Source organism: Euprymna scolopes, chromosome 29 (genome assembly GCF_053919585.1).
Source record: "Euprymna scolopes isolate OS-2025 chromosome 29, ASM5391958v1, whole genome shotgun sequence".
Lineage (NCBI taxonomy): Eukaryota > Metazoa > Mollusca > Cephalopoda > Sepiida > Sepiolidae > Euprymna > Euprymna scolopes.
The window spans coordinates 38,598,546-38,619,475 of NC_136510.1; the positions used below are offsets into that span (position 1 = coordinate 38,598,546).

The window sequence follows — 20,930 nt, forward strand, 5'->3', positions numbered from 1 at the left end:
GGAAAATTCCAATAATATTAATAAAAGAAAAATACGATATGCTTTTCACACGACTGCCGAGACATAATAAGAAAGATCAGGGAAGAAGAAGAGGAATATATATATATATATATATATATATATATATATATATATATATATATATATATATATATATACATATATATATATATATATATATATATACATATACATATATATATATATATATATATAAAACCATCTATTTTGAAAGGTAAATTAGCATAAAAAAAGATAGTTAATTTTGTGATACTATATATATATATATATATATATATATATATATATATATATATATATATATATATATACTAGCAGGGTGACCCAACGTTGTCCGGGATTGAATGATGATCAACGAATATTTCACGCTCCTATATTTTTATTTTCATCGAAATCCGTTAAATCGCCCAGGAGCAAGCTCATATGTTATTCTAGCTTGCACTTTAGAAAACCTACTGTTCCTTTTATAAAAGTACTAGCATGTCCATGTCCAAGGAATCTATATCTAAAATTTCAAGTCTTTAAACCCAAAATTGGCGGAGGAGTTTGGTAGAGTTCTCAAAGGTCAAATCGCTGAACTTTGACCCCTAAACAGCTAAAGTTCTGGTCGAAAATCATTTACAAAGATTTTCGCAAATCTCTGTACCCTGTATATCAAATTTCGAGTCTGTAGACTTAAAATTGACAGAGATATTGTGTAGGTAAGTATACACCAAACAGACAGACAGACAGACAGACACACACACACACACACACACACACACACACACACACACACACACCCTTTCACTTTTATAGATATACTAGCATGGGTGCCCGGCGTTGCCCGGATGTTTGGATGTGTGTGTTGAGCAAAAAAAAAAAAAAAAAAAGTGGTAGTAGGAAGGCAGACTCGAACCCGTACGGCAAAGGAGAAAAAGAACGAAAAAAAATGACTTCTTTACTGTTTCGTCTTAATTTAGGCTAGAAAATCGAAAGGAGAGGATGGCTTTCGAAAATATTGGCGAAAAAAGCGACCTCCCCTGTAGAAAAGTGCCCAGTTGAAGGTGAAGCTATTAATGTTTTTAGCCAATTTTTCGATATGTGTTGTATGAAAGGTAGAACTTCAAAACGATACTGATCTTATGAAAATCCATCGCCTCCGTCGAAAGTTTTAGGCAGACATGCAAACATACATACATACATTTATATATTGGTAACTAAAAAGTTTCGACCCAAACCGATTAAAAAGCTTGCCCTATCTCGGAATACCCTTTATGTACAATTTCAAATGTTTACACCAGAATTTGTCATAGTAATTTGGTAGAGACCGCAGAGGTAAATTTTTTTTTTACTTTGACCCCTACTATGACCCCTTTACATTTATTACTTTGGGCTCAAATCAAGTTATTACGTTAGGTCCATGTCCAAAGAACCTATATCTAAAATTTTAAGTGCTTAGACTCAAAATTAGCGGAGGAGTTTGGTAGAGTTCTCAAAGGTTAAACTTTGACCCTTTAACAGACAAATTTCTGACCGAAAACCGATTACAAAGATTTTTTTTTGTTCTATCATTGTTGCTAAGCAACGACATGGAAAAATGTACATTATTTAATTGGAATTCATTGGGATGAGTATTATTTATTAATTTTATTTATTGCAGACAATTATCCTCATATTTTATTAGTTGTTTCATGACGTTTCGGCCAACTTTTCGTCTAGCCTTCGTCAGGTGGTAACTGCGACGGATAGGAAGTCTGAATCTCCTGACTGCATTCACTGCAATTACTGCCTTCCGTAGTTGTTGTCGTCTCACCACGTTTTTGGCCAAGTAAGCCTCTGGTCGGCTTTGGGTAGGATTGAAACCGCTATCTTTAGATAATTTTCACCTGGAACCGTAGAGATTCAACGTCTCTATCAACTGCGCCATGGGCCCCGAAGGGCGATCAAAGTGTAATTTTTTTGGTCTTATAAATTCGTGTTTATTATCTGATCTTCCATGGTCGTGTCCGTACCGAAAAACTCAACCTTGATCGCCCTTATCGGTAATTATCGAGAGTATTCTGAGACAAAACTTAACTAAGACCACTCACAGACTTATACACTAAAGTTCTGTAAATTTTAAAGAAAATTTGTTCAGTCGTTTCGGAGTCTATAAGCAACGAACTCACACACACACACACACACACTCACATACACACACACACACACACACACACATACAGTCGCATTTATATAATTGTAGAGAAAAGATGCGCGTGTGTGTGTGTGTGTGTGTGTGTGTGTGTGTGTGTGTGTGTGTGTGTGTGTATTATTGAATTCGAGAAGCATTCTGTGGAATACGGAAATCACGGAATTTTGAACGGAATCCTTTATTTAATCCATGGGGTAGCGTAATCTCATTTCGTCAGCCATTACCCGGTAGAAGTCACCAGTAAATCGCAATGGTATTCTTTGTACCGCCTGCACTCAGGATTAACCATTCAGCCACTGTAATCCAAATAATCTAACTGATCATGCTTCACCTTAAAAATTGCCCAGTCTGTTCGGTGCAGGTTCCCGGGTTCGATAGAAAGATTCTTAAGAGAGTCGGATGTTACATCGGCCAAAACCTCGCGAAAATAAAACTAAAGATGAAAACGATAATCCAAATCATCCAAACAATACAAATTGTACCACACAAGTTACCAGACCACAATCAGTATCCAAAAACCGAAACTCTGTTCGATTAGACTGTCTCCAAATAATACTTGAATCATCCTATTCACCCGTGTTTTTGGTGAAAAACGAATTTTTGCTTTGCTGTGCCAATCAACAAAGACACTGAGAACAGCATGGCATCTTATCAAATAGATGTTAATGGGAAGTTTGTTTGGTGCCAACCAATTCCGCCAAATATTACTGATTCCGTGACCATAATTTTCTGGTGGCGTCAAGCCAAACCATTTCTCTGCATACCACTTCGTCACACGCCGCTTATCTTGAAATAACTCGCTTTCTTCGACGTAATCACGTCTTTACCGGAAGTAACGTCTCTACCGGAAAGTTTACTTTAGATTTTTGCTTTAAATTTCAAATTATGCTGGTAAACTTTTTTATAATTAGAAAAAAAAAATTTTTTCACAAAAAATAACAACAAATTTAAAGACAGGGGTCGGAAAATATTGTCTTCCACATTGTAACCTGAAAAAAATAAATATATGGGAGTCATCGGATTTTTTTATCTATTTGCTGTTTCACGAATGCGCATGCGTGAATAGTTCACACTACAGATTACCTAGGTTAAAATGAGTAGTTTGAAAACAGCTCTTAAAGATCATCGCATGCTGGCCTAATGGCTATCGTACTTGACTCACTGTCTTTAGGCTTTAATTCCGATTTCAGCTCGAGTACTCTTCTTTTTTTTAAACTTACAAGAAGTGAACGGTTGAGAAAAAATATAATACTCGCATGCACATGTCTCATTTTCTGTATTAATTAAAATATGTTATTTATGCGTATTTTGCGACCGGGCAACGCCGGGCGGTCTGCTATTATATATATATATATACTAGACTACCCGTGACCCGTTGGGTCAGTATGTTGTATTAGCTATGGAATTCATGTATGAGCGTGATACTTGTGACGTAAAGAAAATAGGTTGTTGTTTTTTTTTGACATAACAGAAACATTTCTATGAAAGTACATTAAAATGATAAAAAGAATATTGATAGATTTCTATGAGTCGTTCTGTTTATTATAATTCATTATTTTTGAAAAAAAAAATTATAGTTAATGAATTATAAGTGGTTGGCCATACTTATTGGTAAATGTGCACTGAACAGATACCATAATACTTATTATAGTTAAATTCAAATTTTGATATATCTGCTTTTTTTTTACATCGTTCATTTCTGTATTACGTTTAAGTTATTTTAAATCCCACTCTTCCCATGTTAAATAATAATTTCGAAATAATAACGTTAATATTTCAGTGCACATGTCGTGCGCGCATGCGCAACCGGATGTCGTAAACCGAAATGTGGGTTACATACATCGTTACAAGGTCATTTGAGTTTTATAGGCGAAAATTTCGGAGTTAAAGAAAAGGCTATTAAAAAGCTATTCAAATTAAAAAGAGATGAATTATAAATATAGAGAAATGTATTTATAGAATAACAACCTTTCCCAGATTTAAAAGGCTTAGTAACAGTGATAGAGCCTAGTATAAGTAATAGACATCACCATATTGTTGAATTAAATTATCAATATTTTATTCAAAACAAGGAATACGAGAAAAAGTGAGAAAAAGTGAATGGATTTTTCCCCCACTCTTCAACATAAGACTCATCTACAAGAATATGTGATTTTTTTCTTCATCCCTAGATATGTTTAAAGAGACCCCAAAGAATACCTTTTTGAAAATCTTATTGGATCTACCCATACGAACCTCAGATTCTAACTGGATTTCTGCAACACTAATTAATGGACACTGCGGAGTATATTCCTATAAACTTTTACTTTCTTCAAAAACTTTTTTAATTACTGTTTTCAAAAATTGCGCTAACCAGCAATATTAGATTTTTTATCTATATATTCCTTTTGCTAACGTTTTTTCCCTCTAAGGAGAAGAGCCTATCTTTGAGAATCCATGGAATAAACAATTTTTTTTCACTTTTTTTCGTATTCCTTGTTTGAATAAAATATTGTGAATTTAATTCTACAATATCGTAACGTCTATTATATATATATTATATATACGCGCGTGTGTGTGTGTGTGTTTGCGTACGAATGTATGTATGTAAGTATATACATATATATATATATATATATATATATATATATATATATATATAGTCCGGGTTTTTTTCACCACTGATGATATATATATATATATATATATATATATATATATATATATATATATATATATATATATATATATATATATATATATCATCAGTGGTGAAAAAAACCGGACTAGAGTGCTTAATGTGTAGCCAGAGCAGTATATAGAAAATTTATTGCTGTGAGTCCAGAATGAATTTACATATTGTTTCCGCTAGGAGGATATCCTCTGAATTCTGACGAAACTGGTCGGATCTCTCCTCATCTTCAGAGGATATCTTCCTAGCGGAAACAATATGTAAATTCATTCTGGACTCACAGCAATAAATTTCATATATATATATATATACGAAAGGAATTGTGTATGTTCGCGCGCATTTTTATGTATGTATACATGTATATATATGTGTGTGTATTAATATGTTAGATAATAGATTTATGATACAAATCAATCCGATAGTGATTTTGTTTCAGTCGCACTATGATATCCACCCTCCCAGGTTTTACCTTCTTTCTGGAAATGGGTTAGTTTACTGCTAATCACCTGAGGCTCACATACGGAGTAAGGCCGATAGGACGGCTCCGGTATTATTTTGTATGCCAGAGTGCGCTTCTCCTAGTGCGCTGACATTTTAAAACCACACTTGGTCTTGTGTCAACGTCCTGGCAAGGAAGTAAACATTATGCATTTATGCAGTTATGTTCGTTTGTATACATGTATGTATGTATGTTTGTATGTTTGTGTCTATGTATGTATATTCGTTTTCATGCATGTTTGTACATTATATATATATATATATGTTTGTATGTACGTATGTTTGTTTGTATGTATACGTGTATGTTTGTATGATAGTACGTATGTTTATGTGTGTATGTTTGTTTGCATGTATATATATTTTTTTTGTATGTATTCATGTGTGCGTGTTCGTTCGTTTGTTTGTTTTATATGGATGTGTGCATGTGTGTCTGTATATATGTATGTTTGTATGTATGTATATATGCATGCATTCATGTTTGTTTTGTTCGGATGAATTATGTATGTTTGCATGTTTGTGTGTTTGCATATTTGTTTGCATATTTGTTTGTATGTATGTATACATGTATGTATATATGTATGTATGTTTGTTTGTCAGGTCATGTCATATGCTACTGATACCATGTAACCCAGTACTACCTGCCTCATGGTCGGGTCATCGGCGACTAAACTGGTTCCCCCACCAGACTTGTTTGGTGAGGAGGATGGCTAGTCTCCCTGAAGGATTAAAAACAAGACCTTCCAAAGAGCGAATTAACTCTTTTTCTGGGTCAACGGCCAACTAGCACAGTGTATATTTGTGTGTGTGTGTGTGTGTGTGTGTGTGTGTGTGTGTGTGTGTGTGTGTGTGTGTGTGTGTGTGTGTGTGTGTGTTGGGGTGGAGAGGGCTCCCGTAAGCCGTGATGAAGGCAACCTTTCTAGGAGAAGCTAATCTCTGATTTAAAAAACAAAGCGGGAGACCAGTACCCGCATTAAGCTGGTCTGCAGGTTAATTTGTTGCTGGCTATCTTGCTCTTGCTTGTTGCTGGATCTCAACATTTTGAACCGAGAGAGAGAGAGACTTAGCTGTCGTACAAAGCTAAGACTCTGTAACATCTTTGTATAGATACTCCCTCAGGCATTTGGGCTCATGGATTTTAAATGTCTGAGGGAGTGGCACTCGTCTGACAAGACGTTGCAATCATCATGTTTGTTTGAATGTATGTATGCACGTATCTATGTTTATATGTATGTATGTGTGCGTGTTTGTATGCATGCATGTTTGCTTGTGTGTATGTATGCATGTTTGTTTGTATGTATGTGTGTTTGTTTGTGTGTATGTATGTATGCAGTTATGTATGTATGTTTATATGTATGCATGCATGTATATATGTTTATTTGTGTGTATAAATGTGTGTATGTATGTGTGTATGTATCTATGTGTATTTATATGTATGCATGCATGTATGTATGTTTGTTTGTATATATATATATGCATGTATCTATGTATGTTTGTTTGTATGTATGTATGTGTGTTTGTATGTATGTATACATGTATGTATGTATGTATTAGATATTTTTTCAATAAGTTGTAATGAATGTACAGATTAAAATAAAGTTGCCCAAAACGACATAATGAATAAATAAATAGATAAATAAACAGTTTTTTTCTTTTCATTTTTCATTTCAGGTAAGTGTATGCAACGTTCGTCGTGCTGAACGCAAAGTGCAAAAATTGCAGCTGTTTCAAGGTCGGTGAAGCACTTGAATTTGCATCTCTACGAGATTAACAAACCTTCGATTGATTATCGATTATTGCTTTAGGGTAAGCAGCCTTCCTCCTCCCCACCTTTTACTATGGATGCGTAAAAGCCCAGCCCTAACCTTACCACCGATTCTCTTCGCAAGCAGATCTTCATTTTAAAGTCCATTTTCATTTAGACTATCTGCCTCTTATATATAAACTACGAAATGAACTGGGTTTCTCGTGACTTTATAAGTATACGAGCAAGGTCACCCAGCATTATCCGTTTATGTATTTAAAAAAATAAAAAAATAAAAAACTAGCAAGGTACCCGACGTTGTTCGAGAACATGGTTAACAAAATAGAAGAGTAACAAAAAGTGGCATTAGTGCACTGCTGCGAATGAACCACTTTTTTTGGTTTTCAGTTTAGAGAGTGCATAGCAGGGGCAAACAAATGACATTTTAGGACCGAATTGAAAAACGCAACAAATGTCAAGAATAATAAATGCATGTGTTTTTTGTTTGCTTTTATGTGTTCTGTTTTTTGTTGAGAAAGTTTTTGTTAGACATTTATTGAATTAAAATAAATATAAGAAACTTATAATAACACAAAATAGAAGTTTTTGGCACAAAATAAAGTTGTTGTTTTTCGTAATAAAGCTAAAATTCTGAAATTTTCGAATGCGTGTTTTTTTAGAAAGCTTTTCTTGCACATTTATTGAATTAAAATAAATTTAAGAAAATTATAATAACACAAAATGGATGTTTATATTTTTATTTATTTATTTATTTATTATTTTCGTAATAAGGTCATAAATTCTGAAATTTTTGGAGAAAACTTTTAGGGAATTCTTAAATTGCATTTGTCTGCTCCTGCTGCTATGCACTCTCTAAATCTCCAAACTGAAAACCAAAAAAAGTAGTTTCTTCGTAGTCGTGCATAAGTACCCCAAAACTATATAAATCGTATATATATATAATTGAAGTTTAAAAAGGTTTCTGCTCCTATACCTCGTTTAAAGCAGGTACATATACATTCGGCACATTGAGAAACATTTAGAAATTTGGAATCACTTCTATTGTCTTCTCTGGAGAATTCTATGCATATGATATACATTTCATCAAAACAGGGTATATTTGAATTTTTAAGAGAGGTTCTGCTTTTCTACCTCCCTTAGGGTGACTTCAAGATTCGCGACCACTTCCATTATCGTCTTTAGGAAATATTTTATTGAATCATTCAAACACTACCGTGTTTGAATATATGATTAAGTGGCAGTTTTAGTCATTTAGAAATGCTTTAAAACTTCACAGCTCACTCATTTTTCGACCAAATTTCAAGCAATTATTACAGTTTATAGCTCATGTTGTCAGCTATATTGTGAAAAAAAATTTTCAATTTTTGTACAGTAAAAAAAAAAAGTTATGATGAATTTACTGGTGTTCAAAATCGTAAAAATTCGTAAGGAGATGAGCGACGTTTTTTTATGACTGGTTTCCATAGCAACCACGTCACTTCAGCGACTAGTGTTGCTACTAATTTACCGCTCTCATAAAAAGAGAAGTAACAAGTGAAACAGAGAGGATGAAAGCAAACGAGTGCCGTACATTGTTTTACATGTCAGCAACCTAGGAATCCATCTTTCCCTTTTATTAAGGTTTAAAGATATGTACCTAGTTTTATTCTTTAGCATACTACAAAAAAATGGGGTTTTTTTTCGAAAAGTGCACAAAAAGGGGAATAATTCCAGGCTACTTTTATGCAAGGGAGGCAAATGTTGATTTCTAAATTTGTATGCATTAAGAAAGACCTATTTATATATTACAAGGGTCGTTCCTAAAATAAGGCTTCCTATTTTTTAACTATAAGACTAAAATGTTGAAGAGCTACGAAGACGGGAGTGATACCACTAAAACGAGAGACCTTTTGTGCTCCAGAATTTATTTTTCTACATATAGTAATGACTACCCTCAATGCACTTTTGCCAGCCTCTTTTGATGCCTCAGTCGTAAAAGTCCGGAGCACGTTTTGTCATTCACATCTCTGTCGACATTCTGAAATCGACAAATTTATCGCCTAACTGTTGACATCAACTGCATCGGTTTCGTAAACATTCAACAGGCCTATGAGAGTTGATCGATTCAATTTTTTTCTGCATGGAGGAATTCAATGATGCAGCTTGGCTTCTGATGCATGTCTATGACAGGAGTTGCTTTTTTAGAGTCTCACACCGTCAATATCTGCAACAGAGAGATGAAACTTTCAGGTCATGAATGCATAAGTTCAGTCATCATGACAATGCAATTTGCAACTTTTTCTGATACATTTGGGCGGAATAAAAATAGGAGACCTTACTTTTGGAACGTCCCTCGTAATAAACATTTTCCGATGTCAATTACATTTACAAATCACTCAAAGTATTCAATATAGGTATTTATTTATACACACGCGCGCGCGCATACGCACACACACACATTCATTTATAGATTACAGTATAACCGACTTATAGATTTTGTAACTATATATATATATATATATATATATATATATATATATATAATGATTGGACGATTCAAATATTTTTCCCGATTCCAATACAATTACCGATTCTGTTCTAAATTCCCAAATGTGATACAATTACTGATTCCAAATTTTAAAAACCTATAAATATTTAGTTATGGAGTTATTGTATTGTATTTTATTTATTTTTTATTTTGGGGATTACGCCAGACATGCATACATTTTCACAGAGGTAAAAAAAAAAAAAAGAAACTACATTAATGGTGGACCATATATACTTTAGTAATACTTGTAGTTTAAGATCAATAAACATTTATCATTTTATCATTAACACAAATAGTTAAAAAAAATTAAGTTTTAAACAAACAAACAAAAAATAAACAAATATAAAAGAATCGGTTTTGGCATTGTAAAATAAGCAATTTGTTTTCAATTCCGATACCCTTAAAAGTTACGATTTTTTAAATTTTCAGATTGCGATTCCGATTAATCGTCCCAACATTAATAAATACGTATATAGTTTCATTCCTTAACATACTGTGATGTTTCTCGTTCATTATCTAATTAGGACTTCAAAGGAAACAATAAGTTTCCCAATTTTAATAAACATAATTGATTTTTGTGATTGTTGTTTTCATAGAATAACAACAAGAAACACAGAAAATAATCTGTTAATTGAGATTCTTTCCGGGAGTCAAACGCAAAGCGAATAGAAGATGCGTTCAGAAACAATTGATTATTGATTAATTAAATATTGATTTCTGATCTGATCGTGGGCCTCGCATCACCTCAAGTTCCTCCTCTGCTACCAAGAGAAATGTCACATGACCTTTTTGTTTGTGCCAAGAATTCTACTCACTCTGCGATCATTTGAAATTTCCAGTGTACATTTATCCGCCACACCTTCCAATTTGTCATGTGATTCATGATGAAAATCTGACATTAACAGACATAAATATATCACAACTGTACAGGGTGGTCCGAAATTAATGCAGGGAAAAGTAATGGAGCAATAATTTTGGAACATACTTTTTGGTAGGGGTAACAAGACTTTTGGACCACTCTTTCTGATATTTTGATCATCATTTTTGGTAGAGTTTACAAGACCACTTTTTTTTTATTGGTAATAAGACTTTCAAACCGTCACTTTTGATATTGGTAACAAGATTTTTGGATTATCCCTTTGAGAGGGATACCTAGATTTTCCCATCACCCCTTTTTAATATCGGTAACAAGATTTTTAAACCATCCTTTTTTGGTGTTGTTAACAAGATTTTTGGACGACTTTCATGATTAGACAAATCTCAAACTTTCATTTCTTTGTCAACCTCGATATCTGTGACGTCATGCCGTGTTGGTTGTCGGCTAACATCTCTTTGTTTTTATTCTACTTCAATCTGTTGAATCTCATACCTAACCTTCAGATCTCTCTTCGCGTTATCTTTCATAAAAATTGGTTTATTTCCCCAACTTTGTGGCACATCAATCTGTACTTAGTCCGACGTAATCGCTATCATCCATTATGCAACAGTTTGATCAAATAATGATTAATTCGTTATTTGACTCATCAACTATTGTGATTTTTTTTCGTCAATGTATGGTGTTTTGAAACGAGACTAAGAGGGAAATAGGTTCATACCTTTTTGAGGCATTGAGTGGCGTGACAGTCATCAGTGCAGAAAGCGCAATTGGCAACCCGAGTTCACATTCTAGTTTATGTGACTAATGACCATGATCAGAAAATCAACTCTGATTGCTAGCTTCCTGATGAAGGCTCTCGAACAGCATGGGGAATCAGAGCATCACACTATTCTCAAACTTGTGGATAAACAAAGTTTATATATTTGTATGTACAGGATTCGCTCCTAAACTAATTAACCGATCATTATGGATTTTGCTAGGTGTAAGGGGAGATAATGTGGGCTATATTTAGTCTTTAGAAGTTAGAATCTCTATTGTGCACAGTTCTAGGTCACCCTAAGGCAAGGTGTAGCATTTGTTAGCCTCCCTCTGATATTCCAGAGGGTTTATCCTGTGGGGGATCAGACAGTGCCCCTCACCCATGGAGAAGGTAATCCATCTAAAAGAAAATTCTGATAAAAAACCAAAACCAGATAGAAAGTGTCTGTTAGTCCTATAAGGCAATCTTCTAGTGATACTATCACAAACAAAAACATCCGCTTCCAATTTGTCATGAGCCAGCATGGAAGTATTCAGGCTCAAAAACCCCGTCTTTAGAATGTTAATGTCAGTGTGCAATCTGACCTAAGCGGAGATAGTGAAATATAATAATTTATATGAAGTTAGGTATGTGTATATGTTTAATCATTATGAATTTTGGAAAAGATAACTGCTGGACATCAGAATTTATAATGTAGGCTATATTTAGTTTGCTTTAGTTTTATACAAAACTAGCTTAGGTGCCCGGCGTTGCCGGGTATTTAGAAGTGTATGTTGAACAAAAAAAAAAAAGTTGAAGTAGGCAGGCAGGCTCGAACCCGTACCATGAAGAAGGAAAAAAACGTGACGTCTTTGCTGTTGCGCCCATCGCCAAACCGGAAGTGGCAAAGATTTAAATTAAGGCTAGTCAATCGAAAAGCGGGGATGACTTTCGAAAATATCAGCAAAAAAAAGCACCCAATCCCTGTAGAAAAGTGCCCAGTTAAAGTCAAGGAATTAATGTTTTTAGCCAAATTTTTCGATATTTGAAGAGTCGAGCTTCAAAACGATACTAATCTCATGAAAATCCGTCGCCTCTGTCGAAAGTTTTAGGAAGACATACATACATACATACATACATACATACATACATACATACATACGTTTAAACAGACAGGTGAGATTTATATTATAGAAGAAGAGCAAATGTGGTTTGAAGCTCTCCATGAAAATTTACTTATCTCCAACTATTGTGAAATTTCAAACAATTGATATTCTGGACACCAATCATTAAATATTCCTCAAATTTCAGAATCTTTAGAATCCTTAAAAGAGCTTTAAGAAGTATATCATTGGTATAACCATTCAATTGGAAATTCAAATATTTCAGATTTGCATTAATTTGATCCATAGCTATTAGACATCAAGTAAGTAAAATTCCCTGGATTTCAATTTCTTCTCAAGACTCGTTGAGCCTGAGCCTAAAATTTTAGACATTTTCTAGAATTAAGATCCTATAATGGAATTTCATCAAAATTAGAATAAGGATTTTAGAAATGAGGTTTAGCATTATTATATTTTGATTTTAATCTTCATAAAGGGACATAAAATTGGTGCAAAACTGTTCTGCTCAGGGAATTGATTTTCCCTGTCATGGGCGGTTACTCTTATATAGAAAATAAAAAAGCCAGTTTTCCCTTCTGCCTACCTGATTAATAGCCTTTTTCATTACAATGCACATAATTAAATCTATTTCGTCAGTCTTATGTGGAAAATATTAGCTTGTGTTGTTACAAATATAAAAATTGTATTTCTGATTTTTTTTATCCTGATTGATGTTTTATTTTTGAGAAGTTGTAAGTAAACAAGGATTCTAAACATAAAGTTAATAATTAAATATATATATATATATAAACAAATTTACATGATTGTGACACTGGACATGCTAATGTATCGAACAAATGGTTGGTTAAAACCAGAAGAAATCAGTCTTTATGTATATATATACATATATATATATATATATATATATATATATATATATATATATATATATATATATATATATATATATAGTAATTTAATAAGTCTGTAGCTATTTAATAATTATTATAGTAAATAATTATATCAGGCTCTTTAAGAAACTAGTTTTTTATCGTTTAGCACTTTCAGTTGAATTAAAAGTCGGTCAATTTAGCTTTTATGTGCTGATCATCATATATTGATCAGATCAATCTGACAGACGTTAAAAAAACATTTAAAAAATAAATGTTTAAAATTCAACAACATTTCTCGCGGTTAATGGTAGCCGAATGGATTAGGTCCGATACCTGAAAGGATGAAACACTAGTGTCTGTGGGTATTTAATAATTATTATAGTAAATAATTATATATATATATATATATATATATATATATATATATATATATATATATATATATATATATATATATAGGATTGAACGAGGATCAATGAATGTTCCATACTTCTAATATTTTTATTGTTATCAAAATCAGGGAAATCGCCTATTTTTTCAATCAAATTGATTGATAGCCTGCTCTAGATAGGGACTCACCATGGTACACTGGTAGGAAGCTTCACATGCCTCCCCACAGTAACTTAGTCTACAATACATTATAGTCTACATTGCGCTGTAGGGAACCTAATGTTGAATTTTATAAAATTATTTTTATATAACGATTTGAAGTTTAAAATGCAAAAATCAAGTATCGTGGTTCAATTAGTCTCTAAACAGACACATTCATTTGTTTGTCTTATCAAAGAACCTACTGTTGAGTTTATACGCTGGGCCTTTCTGCTTTTGTGATGATAAAACTTCTCAAATGCACTTGTAATGTTAGGCTGTGTAAGGATTTTAACTTTGGCCAAAATCGGACTGTTCCTTCTTTAATCAGAGTTTTTCAAGCATCAATTTTTTATACTTATCAGAGGCTTTCCACTACAAAACCTATCTAAGAGTACTCCTAGACGTATAAAGTATATTTGTGTGGAATTTAAAAGAAATCAGCTGTTTCAAAGTCCTCAGTGAACACACTGACACACATACGCGCGTGCACAATGCCTTTATATATATATACATATATATATATATATATATATATGTATATATGTACATATATATATATATATATATATATATATATATGTATATATATATATATATATATATATAACAAAATCAATAGTAAATGCATGTTTATTTAATTAATTCACCTCGGTATGCAAAGAGATCAATGATTTCCCTTAACAAAAGTCCATGCAATAACGAAATCAATCTATAGAAACATGAACTTATATTCGCTCATTGGTCTACCTACCTACATAATTACTTAACTACCTTTGAACATACTTTCAAAGAAACTCATAATAATACGAATCCCCTTCCCCAAGATCACATCAATAAGGATATATGAATTTACCAACCCAACCAGTGTTAAATTGTGAGTTAATCAATATCCTGAAAAAACGCCAGTCATTTTCATCATATCCGAACAAATTCCAGTCATGGCTGCAAAGGACAAAATAATGACATGGTCCTAATGTAGGGGTCAAATAATCCCACTTGACGATCACAGGTATGCTAAATTGTCGACTATAGTCATTGGGGACCTGAAGGATTTCTTTTCATTAGTTGCTACATCGAGGTATAGGGAAGGGCGCCATTTTCTTCCCAGGATTACTTCACTTGCCCTTGATCCTCCCCTTACAACGCTTAGTGTTTAGCAAGAGTGTCTTACTGAAGTTTAGCCTTCAGTGTTCAAAATCAAAATACTTAAACGTATTTCTATGCACATTATCTGCACATACACTAGCTTGAATTAATAAAATCAAATGATTATATTTTGAGCCAATCAGAGGATTTTCTGAATCTATTCAAAATGTCCTATCTGGGAGCCACCTCGATCCTTTAAAAATCTATATTTTTCTTCAATAAACCAGTTGAGCTGAAGTCCCTGAATTGGCGTCATTCGGTGCTCCTCCATTGAGATATGAATCCACTGCAACTTACAAACGTTAGTGAACACAGGCACACAACTCATTGACTCATTATCGTCTGCCAATCTGCAATACCTTATTCCTTTAAATATTTCCAATCTTTCTCATTGAACTTTAGTTCTAATATCAAAACAAATGAACATTGACTCTTATTAAGATGTAATGAAATATAATTTGTATAACTGAGTTTTTATTATGATTTTTAGATTCATATAACACATGGGCCTTAAACTATGAACTCGATATCTCAAATGAAGAATCCCCCTTGTTTTATAAGGACTCTAAAAATATTCACAAAAATTCTATGTTTTTTGTTTATTAATTTGCAGGCTGTTATCTTCATCTTCATAGTTGTTGTTTTGGCCAGCTATTCCTCTGGCCTTCTTCAGATGGTTAACCGTGACGGAATAGAAATGTTGTGTCTCTTAACTGTATCCTCATTAATTACTGCCTTCCATAGTTGCTGCTGTTTCACCACGTTTTGGCCTGCTTTGGGTAGGATTGAAACCGCTACCTTCAGACAATACTCACCTGGAACCGTAGAGATTCAACACCTCTATCCACTGTGCTACAGGCCCTGTCACAGTTAACCACCTGAAGAAGGCCAAAGGAATAGTTGGCCAAAACAACAACGAATATGAAGATGAGGATAACAGTCTGTAAATAAATAAATAAATATACAAATTTCTCATCTCGAATGATTCCAATAAAAATAATATGTAACTAGCGAGATCCGTGAAAATTCCACAGGGGACTCATTCATATGTAATATATTGATGTTGGCACTCTGTAAATGGAGACGCTCTGATATCATTGTAGCTCTTTTGTTAAAACTGCAAAAGTATTTATCTAAGCTAGCAGGGACGACCGGCATAGCTCGGTCGTAAAGCACACTTAAATATGATATTATAATTCATGCAGATTTCGTATATATTGTTATAATGTTCTATCGATTTTTATATATTATAAAGTTGCGATTTCAAAAATAAAAAAAATGTATCCATATGACTTGGGTGCATTAGCTTGAATCGAAAACAAAACCAAAACTTATGAAGAATTCTTGATAAAATTATTTATATAAAAAAATAGATTACTGGAATGCCATCAGCTATAATCAAAACCGAAACCAAAATTTATCAAAGAAAAAAAAATGTATATATATATATATATATATATATATATATATATGATGATGATTGCAACGTCTTGTCAGACGAGTGCCACTCCCTCAGACATTTAAAATCCATGAGCCCAAATGCCTGAGGGAGTATCTATACAAATATGATGTTACAGAGTCTTAGCTTTGTACGACAGCTAAGTCTCTCTCTCGGTTCAAAATGTTGAGATCCAGCAACAAGCAAGAGCAAGATAGCCAGCAACAAATTAAACTGCAGACCAGCTTAATGTGGGTAATGGTCTTCCGCGTTATGGTTTTTTAAATCAGAGATTTGCTTCTCCTAGAAAGGTTGCCTTCACCACGACTTACGGGAGCCCTCTCCACCCCAATACACATATACACACACACACACAAATACACACGGTGCTAGTTGGCCGTTGACCGAGAAAAAGAGTTCATTCGCCCTATACATATATATATATACACACACATATATATATGCATATATATATATATGTGTGTGTATATATATGTGTATATATATATATGTGTGTGTATATATACATATATATATGTGTATATATATATATGTGTGTATATATATATATATATATATATATATATATATATATATATATATATATATATATATATATATATATATATATATATATAACTTGAGTTTCTTCAAAATTTATGAAAAATTCTTGATAAAATTATTTATAAAAAAAATAGATTACTGGAGTACCATCAGCTATAATCGAAACATGAAGAATTCTTGGTAAAATTATTTATTACAAGAAATAGAAATCCATAACAATTGAATGACAGTCACTCGGATGTAAGCGTGACACACAAAATAAATAACACATACGCTATCCTGTTAATATATAGATTCTATGTTTTTTTTTCTATTGCTGTAATCTAACATTTCGAACGTATGTAAAACATTTCGTTCGTGAATATATGATTCTAAACACATTATTTTGATTGTTTATCGTATAACATCCCTCTCGTTTGCTTCACATTTGATCATAAACCTTACAAGCCTTTATCACTGAAAATATTTCTCTAAAATCGGCTCATCCTAAAAATACGTCATCCAAATCAAAACCCCTATAGAAACCCTCCAAAACTGCTGACTCCTTAAAATGGGAATGCCCACCAAAATCTATGATTCCCCTCCCCTCCTAAAAATGAACCCCTAGAACTGGTGATCTCCAAAAGGGAGGGGGGGCATCAAGTGCCATTTTTTTAAAAGTTTTGTACGACTCCACCGAGGATTGAACCCAGGTCTTCAGGTCCATTAGCAAACATTCTTACCATTATACCAAGTGTGCCTGTAAACGATCGCAGAATGAAATATACAATAAATAAGGTGTTTGAAAAATTGATCGTATAAATTCAAGACTATGTTCTACATGCGTAAAAGAGTCTCTTTGTGTTGAGGAGAGGAGATAGTAATGACACTCTATGACTAATCTAATTTCATTTGTGGTTCATTTCTTTCTTTGCATTAATTTTGGTTTGTGTTGTTCATATTTGTTTGCCTTTACCTGTAATTATGAAAAACTAACAAGGGACACGTACAACATCCATGGGGCTCAGAAGAAAGATCTGCAGGAGCTCTTTTGATTAGCCAACATGTGGAACTTAGTTAGCATTCTATCAATTTTGGCACTTCTTATTTTCAGGTAACAAAAATCAACACTTTGAAAATGCTTCAGGAGATATGCGGTTGAAGATTTCAAAGTCTTGCTTTACTATAGGCTCCCAATAGATACAGGGATGTTGTTGCGGACTTGTTGGCCGGTAATAATCAAGACAAACACAGTTGTATGTTTAACAAAAAGTGTATCAACAAAACCATCTTACAGAAGTGCCATAACTGCCCCAAGTCGCGGTCACAACGTTTAGATGTAACTTTTTTTTTACTAAGGATCACCAATTATTAAGGTCCGAAAGCTACTCAAGGATAAGCGTTAATGGGTGTCAGGTGGCAGGTGAGACAACACTGTGGTGATTGTTAATAGCAGAACTTGGGTAGTGTTTTTATTTCAGAAAACAGCTTAGCAGGAACTCATTCATCTCTTCTCTTCTCTTCTCTATCTATCTATCTTCTATCTATCTTCTATTCTATTCTTTTCTATTCTATCTATCTTCTATCTATATAAGTAAAATGAACTCATTTTTTCCCGTCTGATTTTGACATTAATAGGATTAAAAATCAAGATATTTCATGCAAATATAATATGCACAAACGGCAGAACAATATCTGACGTGTGTTATAGGCTTATTATTTCTCAAATTCCTCGATAATCTTAGATTTCTATATTTTTTCTGCTGAGAAGTCACGGCCAAAATCGGTTAAGATCAATGGAAGTGGTAAAATATTTTCTCTCTAAAAAATTTCTCCTCCCCCTGCCACCACTTAACACCGTTTGAGGATCGTTCACAAGGAACAGTTAAGAAGAGAACACCGGTTTGGCTTCGTAGTTCTTTCATGTGAAGTTATTTAAAATCACTAAACTAAGCTGCAGTGCTCTGTGGCGTAGTGGTTAGCATGCTGGACAATTCACATTATATTTTCACGTTCGCGCCGACCTACCGTAGTCGTTTTTTTTTTTGTTTTTTTTTTTTCCTAAACAACTGGAATGGACTTTTCTTGGTGGCCGAACTGTTAACGTTGCAGATGTTTTTTTTTGTTTTTTTTTTCACACTTTATTTTCCTACTTTTACTCATGACTCTGGGTTTGATCCTTCCTACTTACCTACCATAACATTTTTTAAAACTCCCCCCCCCGTCCCGGAAACAAACACTCGGGCAACGCCGGGTACCCCCGCTAGTGTTAAATATGAAAACGACCATGTTATAGTCAGCTGGATCGCAGCCCCATGGTAGTGTGTTCCATAGAAAAGAAACTTTGTTTATGGAATTTTTATTTAGTTTTGGTTGTCAAGAACTTTATCCCTACCATGCAGGCACCCTTACACAAGATATCCATTGTCTCTCCAGATTGCGAAGAGTCATTATTATTATAGCTTTCCCTGTTTGTCCCATCCTTTTTTGCAATTGTCATAGACTTCTTGTGACTATACGATATAATCGTGTTGACACACAAGTTATTGTCAGATCACTGAAGTTAAGTGAGGTTGAGTCTGCTTAACAATAGATGGGTGACCGTTTGGGAATACTAGTTGCTGTATGTAGTCTCTTCTGACAATAAACATGTCACTGGGAAGCGCATGTGAATTTAATATTTTCAAGAAATTTTCTTTCTATCTTCTTTTTTTATTTGGAGAGTCACCACTTATCAAGGTCTGGAGACCACTCAAGGATAAGGATTAAGTGTTAGGTAGATGGTCAGGCAGGATCAGTCACGGTGGAACTTGGGTAGGGTTAAATTATCTAAATGGGCGACTCAATAGGAATTTATTCACATTAGACTTGAAGACGACTATGTTATAGTCAGCTGGAAAGCAGACAAATGGTATTGCGTTCTACAGACTGAAAGTTCTTGGAAAGAAACTCTGCTCATGGAATTTTTGTTTAGTTTGGGGCATAGATAGAGAATGAGGAAAGTTGTTGGTTGTTGTTTTAGCTTGGTGAGTATTTGTTGTGAACGTTTTATGAGGAAGAACCTTAGATTGGAGCTCAGTCGAACACTTATCATAAAAGTATCGATAGAGCAGAGACAGACTCTTCTATAAGAAAAAGGAAGTAGAGAGGTGAAAAGATCATTATCTATTAGATTTCGAAGACTGTTTTGTACTCTGTCAAGGCAGGAAAGGCTGTTTTAGCAGTTCCATACCAAATGTGGCAAGCAGTACTTTATCTTAGACTGTATTTGACTCTTCTACAGAGAATTGCATCATTACCCACTAAATTTCGAAGACAGTTTTGTACCCTGTCAAGGCAGGAAAATGGAAGCTGAATACTTGCCGAGGGTAAATACCACACCAGGTATTACTGAAATACTACAAAGAAACTGTTAATTAGCCCTGTTACATTAAGCAAAGTTGACCGTTCAGGAATATCAGATGCTGTATGGGGGAGAAGGTGAACACCTTTCTACAAGAACAGCAAAACCTAATGTTGCTATCTTCCTTGACTGGGATATAAACACAGCTGAGGGTTGCTTGTGAATTCCATATTCCTTAGAAACTTCCTTCTTTGAGGGAAGTCAACTTCACCCACCTAAGGTGAATGCTGCTTCATTTACTTATTTCATGCCTCTGTTCAGTCTCAAGCAAAAATAGACACCCCTGTAAGGGTAGTTGCATGTGTAATTGTGAGGCAAGTGTTGCACAATCCTCAACCACACCTATCCTGAATCGGCACTGCTTGGGTCCAGTGGTAAAGAGAAGTGTAAGACTGACTGGAAACAATGCCGAGATAAGCGGAGAGCACATACAGCACCTGGAATAATCAATTGGTCACCCATTTTTAGTACTGACCAGGTTCAATGCTGCTTAACTTAGGTGATCTAATGGGAACCAGTGTGTTGATACGATTATGCCGTATTTA

At 33.9% G+C, this 20,930-nt stretch overlaps 1 protein-coding gene across 2 annotated transcripts in view; it reads left to right on the plus strand.

Annotated features, from left to right (window-relative positions):
• Nucleotides 1–20,930, plus strand: part of LOC145252602 (F-box/LRR-repeat protein 16-like) — a 389,978-nt gene that overhangs the window by 242,744 nt on the left and 126,304 nt on the right. The window contains exon 2 of one of the 2 annotated variants that reach the window (XM_080112297.1): nt 7,032–8,504. The exons of the other annotated variant lie outside the window; for it this stretch is intronic. Within the exon in view, the coding sequence (XP_079968423.1) occupies nt 7,032–7,035 (4 nt within the window). The 3' untranslated portion in view covers nt 7,036–8,504. Of the gene's footprint in view, nt 1–7,031; nt 8,505–20,930 lie in introns of those variants that run through there. 2 annotated transcript variants of the gene reach the window in all.